Source organism: Heptranchias perlo, unplaced genomic scaffold (assembly GCF_035084215.1).
Source record: "Heptranchias perlo isolate sHepPer1 unplaced genomic scaffold, sHepPer1.hap1 HAP1_SCAFFOLD_52, whole genome shotgun sequence".
NCBI lineage: Eukaryota > Metazoa > Chordata > Chondrichthyes > Hexanchiformes > Hexanchidae > Heptranchias > Heptranchias perlo.
This window is the reverse complement of record NW_027139537.1, coordinates 8,169,096-8,179,714: the sequence shown is the minus strand read 5'-3', so window position 1 is coordinate 8,179,714 and position 10,619 is coordinate 8,169,096. Positions and strand designations below refer to the sequence as shown.

The following is a 10,619-nucleotide window of genomic DNA, read 5'->3' as shown; positions in this document are numbered from 1 at the left end:
ATTGTGCCTGCTCTTCAGAGGGTGACAGATTCACACTAAACTAGAGCTTGTTTTAGACTTTAACTGCCAAACAAATTGATGAAACAGTAAGAGAACAAACAAAATAATAGCAGTAAAACAACAGTTTTAGTATAAAGCTCAACCAGATCCTTATTGGAAAAGAAAATAATAAATAATTTACAAATACTATACGGAACTGTGACCGAACTTTTGAACATCCTGGTTCTTTGTTGTCTTTTTCTCACAAACTAAGGAAGCTGTCAACTTGATTAACATTCTCAGAGATTCCAAACAGACTCATCAGTTTGAAAAAGACAGGCTGATAAATGCCTTCAAAACAGTGACTGGGAGCCAGTCATTTTAAGCAATGGTCTGCTAATTCAAACGAAGCTGCCAATCAAAACTTTACGAGAGGAAATGTCCCCGGAGGTCTGTATCTGAATCAAATGTTTGACTTTGTGAGATGCAACTTGCCTTTAAGAGGTGCAGCCTGCCTTTAAGAGGTGCAGGCTGCCTTTAAGAGGTGCGAGCGACTTACGCAATATCGGGGACCCCCTGCTGGTGAGAAGCCGCTCAACAGCGCAGCCAGGCCTGACTGCTCGCAGGAATCAGGTAAATCACCAGGCAGGACCAATCTCACGGACTGTCTGCATCTGAAAGACCGGGTGCAGGTTAATCACGTGGGGGTTAATCGACCCCCGCGCCCGGATTCGGGGTTATCGAATTTAACCCCGTACATATCGTTATATATATATATATATATATATATATTTTACATAGAACACAGCACGACACAGAAACAGGCCATTCAGCCCATCTGGGTAAAGAAGTTCCCGTGAATTCCTTATTTGATAACAACAACAAATTCTTGAATATGTAGTATAATATAAGATATAATATAATTATTTACTTATATATATTTTACATTGAATGTACAGTACAGCACAGTATAGCACAGAGGCCATTCGGCCCGACTGCTATTTCTATTTTGCAACGAAATCTTCCTGAATATATAATATATTTATCTTTGGATATATATATATATATATATATATATATATACACATATGTACATATATATATATAGATTGAATAGAATGCAGCACGGTACAGAAAGTGGCCATTCGGTCCATCTGGGTGAAGAAGTCTCTCCGGGATTCCCAGTTTTACTCCAACAACAACAATATTATATTTATTTGTATGCTGCATAGAATTACAAAGAAACAGTGGTCATTCGGCCCAACTGGGTAAATAAGTATCCCATAGAGTGCCCACAGTGACTAAGTGATTCCACGATGCACCCACTGATAGTGTCCCATTGATCCACAGTGTCCCAGTGATCCACAGTGCACCCAGTGATAGTGCCCCATTGATCCACAGTGTCCCAGTGATCCACAGTGCACCCAGTGATCCCTCAGTGATCGCAGAGTGACCCGGTGATCCAGCTGCACACCCACTGATAATGCCACAATGCTCCCTAAGTGATCCCAGTGATCCCACAGTGCAGTCAGTGATTCCACAGTGCACCCAGAGGTCCCAGTATCCCAGTTTACTGCATTTGTGTAAAAGTTTGAGAGACTGTCTTTATATACAACAACTTGCGTGTATAAAATAACGTGTGTATATAATATATATTTCTATATTACATAGAATGGGTAAAGTAGTTTCTCCTGTGACCCCATGAAGCGAAACAAAATGGCGGCCAGTAAGGCGGCCATCTTAAACAACATGGCCGCCAGTGTCCCAGTGATGCCTCAGTATGCCAATCATCCAACAATGTCCCACTGATCCCACAGTGGCCCAGTGATCCCACAATGTCCCAGTGAACCTGCAGTATCCCAGTGAGCCCATCGCAACCCGTGATCCCACAGTGCTCCCAGTGATCCCACAGTGACCCAGACACAATTCACGTGAGCCTGTGGTGAAGGCCTCGATCAGTCCCCTGTGGAGAGAAAGCTTCTTGTCCAAGGAATCCTCCTCCTCCCAAAAATTCTCTTTCCACAACTTCATGTTACAGCATTTCCACAAAAAAATCTTTTAATTGATTTTTAAAAATTGATTAAAAACAAAGCAAGCGATTAAAAAGGCACAACAAGAGCCCAGAGCTCCCTCACACTCACTCACACACACACATTCACACTCAGTCACTCACTCATTCCATTACACAGGCAGGCAATCTCTCAGCAAACACAACTGACAAAAAAAAAAATCCCAAGTTACAAAGCAGAGAATCTGAAGAAAAGAGTGAAAAGCTGGGACAGAGAGAAACAGAAAGACACTCGGGCAGACTGAAGAGCACATGTTGCTTCTCTCTCTCTCTAATACAAGTTTGCAGGGTTTTCTCTCCTGCTTTGCCACTCACTCCCTCACCCACCCCCTCCCCTAAAAGGTGCTGGTCTGTCTGCCTGTCCTGGTTAATGTTCGCTGCAAGGTTCAAATTGCCCCTGTGCCCATTTTCACTTCTGTTCCTGGAGCAGGGGACAAAAACCCTGGGCATTTTTCGTTACTTCGCCCTTTATGTTGCAGTTTGCAAAGGTGAACGAACTTTACCTTTGCTCTTTTCTCTTGTTTTAATTCGCAATGGACAAAATGGCAGCAGTTTGTGATCAACTTACAGTTTGTGGCTTTTTCCAATTAGCCAAAGATTTCAAATAAATTCATGACATATAAAAGAGCCAAAGCAATTTTTTAAAAACTCAATATACAGCAAGATCCCTCACTCAGTTACAGGGACAATCTCTCAGCAACATTCATTTACACAGAAACAAAGCCCAATTTATAAAGGAGAAGAATCTAAAGAGTAAAAGATTGAGAAACAGCTTTATCCACAACAACAACTTATATATATATATACATATATATATATATATATATATATATATAAGAGCAAAAGAAATAGAAGCAGGAGTAGGCCAATCGGCCCCTCGAGCCTGCTCCACCATTCAATAAGATCATGACTGATCTGATCCTAACCTCAAATCTAAATTCATGTCCAATTTCCTGCCCGCTCCCCGTAAGCCCTAATTCCCTTTACTTCTAGGAAACTGTCTATTTCTGTTTTAAATTTATTTAATGATGCGGCTTCCACAGCTTCCTGGGGCAGCAAATTCCACAGACCTACTACCCTCTGAGTGAAGAAGTTTCTCCTCATCTCAGTTTTGAAAGAGCAGCCCCTTATTCTAAGATTATGCCCCCTAGTTCTAGTTTCACCCATCCTTGGGAACATCCTGACCGCATCCACCCGATCAAGCCCCTTCACAATTTTATATGTTTCAATAAGATCGCCTCTCCTTCTTCTGAACTCCAATGAGTAGAGTCCCAATCTACTCAACCTCTCCTCATATGTCCACCCCCTACAACAGCAAATTGTATACATATGTATATATATATATATATATATATATATATATATATATATATATATATATATATATGTGTGTGTATTATCAAAACTACTATTACAAGCATCCATGAGGGCTGTGGGGGGAAAGCAGAAAGGGAAATGGGAATAATTGGATCATGCTTTCAAGGAGCTGGCACAGGCAGGGTGGGCTGAATGGACTCCTCTTGCACCGTGCCTGCTATCAAAATGTGAATCGATGAACAACAACTTCAACGCCATGAACCTGAAACAAAATGGCACCCGAAAGGCGGACATCTTCCTGAGGGGCAAGGTGAAGCTTGTGATGAGAGACACAGAGAGGGATAATTTGCTTTTCCTGTAAAATCACTGTTGCACTCTAGTTAAAAATACAAACTGAGTGAGACTAACACTAGCTGGTGTTCAACATAAAGACAGCGGTGCAGTGAGGGAATTAAACATCAAAATGTGAACTTCTGCAAAAAAATGGATTAACATTTGGTTATTTGGACCTAATGGTTACAGAAAAGTAGAGACCAGACATTCGGAGGAAAGGTCCAATTAGCCATTTTTTGTAGAGAATGTAATTCTAGCTTCTATTCAACAAATCAGAGTAAAATTGGACTCAATCTGAATGTAGTTCTGATCTGGGATTTAATTCATTTCTCCATTATTCATATTTTTTCTTTAATCTGAAAGAATAACTGCATGTGTAACAGTAACAGAGCAAGAGAGTGCTGCGGGAGCCTGTCCAGTTTATTAACACTGCAGAAGGGGTAAAATACATATTATTTGTCACAGAATTCAGCAGCTCACTGGGAAAGTAACACATGGTACAGATGGAGGAGCAAAAAGATGGAAAGTGATTTTACACTTTAATTTGGAGCAATGCCTTTTTATCTCCACAAGGTTTAGTTTTACATTTAACTTAATGAGCTCTTTATCCTAAACAAACTTCAGGCACAAACCATGGCTTTACAGAGAAAACAAGTATTTATTATTCATTCAATAGAAAAAAATGACATTAGAATTTAAACTTCATCTTGGTTTTATGCCCGATTTAGAATTGCTTTCGCAAAAATTAAACAACACATTCTCAATTCTCAAAATGCATAACCGTTTGGAAATCAAATGTTTATCTTAGACTAAGCCCATAACGAAAGTTTTAGACTTGCCGGGAAGATTCCAGGTATTTTGATGGATACCGTTGTAATGTAGCGTGACTTTCTCTAGTAGACAGGTCATCTGCTTCACAGGCAATCTGTAAACCTGCATCGAGGCATCAAGCTGGGAGGTAGCGAGCAGTCAGGAAGATTCCAGGTGAGGTGGCGCTGTCAGGAAGCGAAAGGTGAGCTTGGAGCAGTTATGGTGGATCTGCGTCTCTCCCCACTCAACAACTGCCCAGCTTTTTAAGACAGTTTTTACAGAGAATCACACCTCTGGGACAATGGCTTCTCAACAATAGGTTCCTCCAAATACAACCCACGATTGATTGACACTTCACTTGTTTTCTCTCAGTGTCCACAACGTAACCAAGTTAATTCGGCAGTAGTTCAAACGACCTCTCGCCCCCCTGGAATCGTTCTTGTTGCTGTGGTGATCTATCCTCTGCTGTGTGGTTTTTTACAATGTGTCATTAACAATCTTTTAACAGCTCTTCCACCTTTTAATCGTCCTTTTCCTTCAGACATACTGAAGCGGATTTAATCTCAGGTTTTCGTTTATCAGATGAATGTTTACTGCACAGAGCAGCTGGGAAACTCCTGCAGTAAGTAATGGTCAGGGTCAGGTACACAAGACTGAGTGATTTTATTGTGCAGCCTCCAGGCATCACCTTTAGAAATGTCAAAATTAAATCCACTCGAGTGTTACCCCAGAACAAACATGAACTGTCTGGCCTGCTACATCTGCTGCTGTTCTGCTGGTCAGCACTCTCACACACTCCAGGCTGATGACACAGTTTGTTTTTGTCCGTCTTTCAATATGTCTGTTATCTGTTTATGTCGTTTGTCTCTATTTATTTTCTGTGTGCTATTCTATCTTGTTATTTCCACTTCTACTTCCATCAATTTGTAATTCGTTGTCAGTCTCTCTCTCTCGTTCCATCCATGTCTGCTTGCTCTCTCTCATTATATACATATATATATATATATGCTTTCTTTCACTTTCTTTCTCTCTTTATTTTTTCTCTCCTGTCAAACAAACTCACTTTATTTATCTCCAGCTCTGTGTACCCCTGTCTCTACCCCTCTTTGTTTCCATCTCTCTCTCTCTTTGTCACAGACCCTCTCGCCTTTATGTGAACCTGTTTTAATTTTCTGCGCTATTTAATCATTATATTTATTTTGCCCTGTGTTCTCTGACTCTGTCCACTCCTCTCTCCATCTCTCTCTCCTTCTGTCTTTCTCTGTCTCCCTCCTTGTCTTTCTGCCTTTCTTACTCTCTCTGTCTCAATATCTCCCTGTCTTTCTCTCTGATCTCTCTCACGCTCTCCCTGTGTCACTCTTTGCCTCTCTCTCTCTCTTTCTCGCTCTCACTTTCTGTCTCTCCCTCGCTCTTTATATCACTATCTCGCTCTCTCACACTCTTTATCGCAGTAAGTTCCTCTCTGACTCTATGTCAGTCACTCTCCCCTCTCTCTCTCCCTCTCTGTATTTCGGCCTCTCTCAATCTCTCTCCCTCTTTCTCAAACTCTATGAATTTCTCTCTCTCGCTCCTTCTCTCCCTCCCCCTCTCCCCCTCTCTCTCCCTCTCTCCCCCTGCACCCATTCTGATCTGGCCCAAAGCAGCTACTTTGACTCCCAGCTTTGCACATTTTGCTGGATCACCATTTAGTTGAAGTCCAGCTGGGCTCTTTAGGACTGCCATTTCGAGCAAAATGCATGTGTCGTCTGCAGAATAAATCCTGCCTCAATTGGTCAGATTTTCAATAAAATATAACATCAGAACCATATTTCAGATCATTTAATGGCTCTGAGCTGCTAATATAAAATGTACTTTCCGTCCCCTGGGAAGTGTAGGGGATGGAGAATGAAATGGGATTTAGTTCTAGTGCTTGAAACCCTTCAGCTCTTTCAATGATTTCACGAATTTAACAATTAGATTGAGTGGGTATTTCACCGCGTTCTTCAGCTCCTCTCTGAATTTAGTCTGGGTCAGGACATAAATACACGTGTTTGTGCAGGAACTGAGAAGCTGCAGCATTCCTGCTGTCTGTTGTGTGATATAACCAGGGTCAGCGGTGGAGTAATAAGACCAAATGTCTGCAATTCGCAGATAAATGAAAAATACAACCCGTATCAGCCACAACAGTATAAAACTGCCCGATATACTGAAGAGTAAAATGATGGATTTCTTTCGGTTCTCCATCTCTGGATCACTCTGATTCTCTCCATTGCTGCGGCCCCGGAGTCCCCTGCGGACTCGACTGGACACTAAAATACGCCTGACCGTCAGAACATTGAGCAGCAAAATCAGACAGAACGGGACACAAGGGGTTAAAATGAGGTGAAACATGTCAAATGCGGCCCATGCGGGGGAAGTACTGAACCTCGGTTTAGTCACACAAAACCAGGGAATATTATCAATTATATAGTCAGGTTCATATGTAAAGTACCAGGGGACACTCTCCAAACAGCCCAGCACACTCACTGTTCCCAGAACCACAGCTGCCGTTCTCTCGGTGCAATATTTAGTTTTCAGCTTCTCACAACAAATGGCCACAAATCGATCAAAGGTGAAAGCGACTGTGAACCAGACAGAAACCCCCGTGGCTGCTTCACTCAAGGAGGAAATAAAACTACACACAGGAGTAATGAACAGGAATGAACCTGGGAAATAAATCGCACCAATCCAATTCAATATCACACCAATGATAACGACCAGGAGATCTGCCACTGCCATTCCCACCAGGTAGCGACTAATACATTTGGAGAGACCGCACTTTCCTCGGGACAGGATCACAATCGCCACCAAGTTAACTGTAAGAGAAAAGGAAGCTGAGAAATTACTGCTCAAAGCTGGCGCCAAAGCAGCAGATTGAGAGGATCTGAGGTGAAATTTCCAGCTTTGTTGCTGCATCGAAGGGTGGAAAGTGATTGATTGACCTGGGCAGCGCTTTCGGGCAGAGAGATATTTTTAAACACAATGATCAATAATGAATTGGGAGATTGATACAGAAAGTGAATGAAGTGAGCGCTGGATCCACTGGAAGGGCTGAGTGAGGGCGCAGTGCCGGTGGAGAAGGGAGAAGGGGTTTTACACACCGGGAATCCAGCGGATTAAAGCCGGATTTGGGCTCCAGACTGACGGGAAAGAGAGGGAAGGGTCAGGAAGGTGAGGGGACAAAGAGAGGTACATTTAGTTTGTTGCTCTGGTTTAAGAGAGCTGACAGGGGCTGGCACTAAACGGGAAAGGCGGCTGAGGACCGTCCCAGTGAGACAGATTGGGAGGTAGACAAGGAAAAGGACATGTCAGAGCTGGAGGGGAGTCAGGAGCAGATAATTTGGGAACTTGCACGAACTGAAGTAAGGGAAGAAGAGACAGAGGATTCAATGCAGTGAGAGGAGAGGCTGTGATTTACAGGGCGAGAAAGCAGCAGAGTGTGAGAGGAAATCTAATCTATAGGTCCCAAGAACACAATCCAACTAATGCATTCAACAGTTCATTTCTGTGGTTATTGGTGTCAGGCAACCTTTGTTGGGTATTAATTATATCAAACTTGTTGTTTATTGAATTCAGCCGAGCTTCTAAAACACAGAATCCTCATAATTCATCACGATAAATAAATTGCTAATTCTACTCTTCAAGTAAATTGTAATTATATTTAGTCATTCCGATCAAGACATTTCTGATTATATTTTTTCAGCAAATTTTAATTATGTTTAGTGTTAAGTTGGAAAACAAAGAACATTCACAAAAACAGACTGAGGACCTGACAGGGATATAAACATGAGGAGCGAGTCTCACAATAAAAACTCACCCAATATGACCACATCATAATAACAGCTTCAAATCACATTTTCTATATTTAATTGTACTGGAAGTTTCAGCAGTTCATTCTGATGAATTATTCACACCACAGCCTCTCGCTTTCCCTCTCAGTCGCCCTCTCTATCACGCACTCTACTCTCTTTCCCAACTCCATTTTCATATCCGATTAAATCCTATCATCCTTTGCCTGCATTCTGTTCACCAGCCCCGTGTTCCACCGATCCTATTCTCAGTCTCATTTTGTTAAATAGTGAAGCCTCTGTGGAATAGTTTAATGTTTCTACAGATCACCCAATTCTCCACCTGTTCACCGACACTGTTCACTTCATCTTCAAATCATGGAATAAACAGAATCGAATGCCTCTCCCAGGCAGATCTCACAATAATTGAGATTCCTTCTCCTGTAATTATAAAGTAAAGTGATAGATGGCGGGATTGTTCAATTAACAAAACGCCAAAATCACACGGATAATCGACAGATACATGGAAGGGCTCCTGATTCCAACAGATACGGTGCAAATTGAGATAACATAACAACCACACTTTTCATTTAACAGTGAAGTCCAGTGACAGTCAGTGAATTCATCCACAGTGAAGCAGAGAAGGAGATGTGAAAGAGTCAGCAGTAAATTCAGATCAGTAACCAAACATCTGAAGCGGCGTCAGATACACACATAATGAAATAATATTTCATAACAGTGATCACCAATAAATACATTGAAATCTCAGTTGAATTGAAGCATGTTATTGGGGAGGGAGGACACTGCACTGCCTCCTTGTAACACTGAGACCGTGAGCTGTCTCATTATTAATCACTGAAAACACATTGATGAAAACATATTCCAGGACAGGTTAGTTCCACAAGAAACTGTTAACAGCTCCTGATGGTCTGAAACCAACTCTTAGCCCAAACACCTGATTGCAATACATTCAGTACAGAGAATAATCCAGTAACAATGTCAGCTTTGTATATATAAAGTCATTACAGATATAATGTAACTCCTACAAGATCGAACATTTGGAAGCTAAGGACATACCATTATTCAACACAACATTCAGTACAGAGAATAATCCAGTAACAATGCCAGGGTTGGATATGAAAGGGTCATTATGGATATAATGCAGCTCTGACAAGACCGAAAGAGCAGAGACTTAACATATTCCATCATTCAACCGATAGAACAGGTGACTGTGTTGAACATGGTAGGAGAAAAAAATCATGTACCAAGTACAGCAGCGGAGTCAACTCTGATTTACGTCATTAACAGCTGAGATAACGGCTTACCTGGAACTCCAACCGCTGCAAGAACAGGAAAATAAATATCTTGTACCAGAAATATTACTGGATATCCCATTTCTGTGAGAAGCACTGACTTCTGGTACCCTGGAAACCAAAGCTTCGGCAGACACTCTGAGCTGCTCCATTCCAACAAGCCCTGATTTATACAGGGGATAAGTCTCCACTGACACGGTTATACTCCTGACCATTGCTATTAGTTACAGTCAGTTTAACAAACACATTACATCAGCAGCTTTGACTCCGATGTAAATAATGTGGTGAATAAAACAAAAAGATCTCAAAGTCCACGATATTACTTAATCAGACCTCTCTCAGGAATAAAGTTTAAATCTGTTCTCATACAGGACTGATCCAATAATAATAAACGGCTTCATTTACAGCTTTTATATAACTATATTGACCATGTTCACTCCTGGTGTTTCATTTATAATTTAGACAGATGTCTCCGCAGTGTAGACTGAATACAGGGACACAAGCAGACCCGTTTCACTCTGTTCCTGCAGTTTCCCAGTTAAAATATGAATTGTGAGTCTCTGATACGAGGACAGTTGAAGGACAGGTTGAGGATTGCAGCCTAGAAATGACTGTGGGTGATATGAGGGGACGGACACTGAACGTGTCCCATTGACATTCCTCTCTCCGCTATTTTACTGCAGATGTTTACCCGTTTATTCTACATTGGTTAACAGCTCCAGTAAAATTGGCCCCTTGCAACACCGAGCTGAGCTCATGACCGGATTTGACCTCCATCACAAAGGCCCGGTGATTCCCTCACCCGCCTCCATTCCTTCCTCAGCCCATTGCCATTGAAACCCTCATCAATGTCTCTGTCCCCTCCAGTCTCCATTCCTCAAAGGCACTCCTGACCGGCCACCCAACCTCCACCTTCCATAAACGTGAGCTCGTCCAAAACTCTTGTCCGTGTCCAACCAGCACCAGGCACTGCTCGGACTCACTGACCCTCAC

At 42.0% G+C, this 10,619-nt stretch overlaps 1 protein-coding gene across 1 annotated transcript; it reads right to left on the bottom strand.

The window, feature by feature from the left end:
- Nucleotides 1–6,439: 6,439 nt before the first annotated feature.
- On the bottom strand, nucleotides 6,440–9,708 carry LOC137314541 (probable G-protein coupled receptor 139; the record flags this gene model as incomplete). Its single annotated transcript, XM_067979845.1, has 2 exons — nucleotides 9,639–9,708; nucleotides 6,440–7,341 (listed from the first exon to the last, which is right to left on the bottom strand). Coding segments are annotated over exons 1-2 (972 nt in total), but the record flags the coding sequence as incomplete, so codon positions are not given.
- Nucleotides 9,709–10,619: the final 911 nt, after the last annotated feature.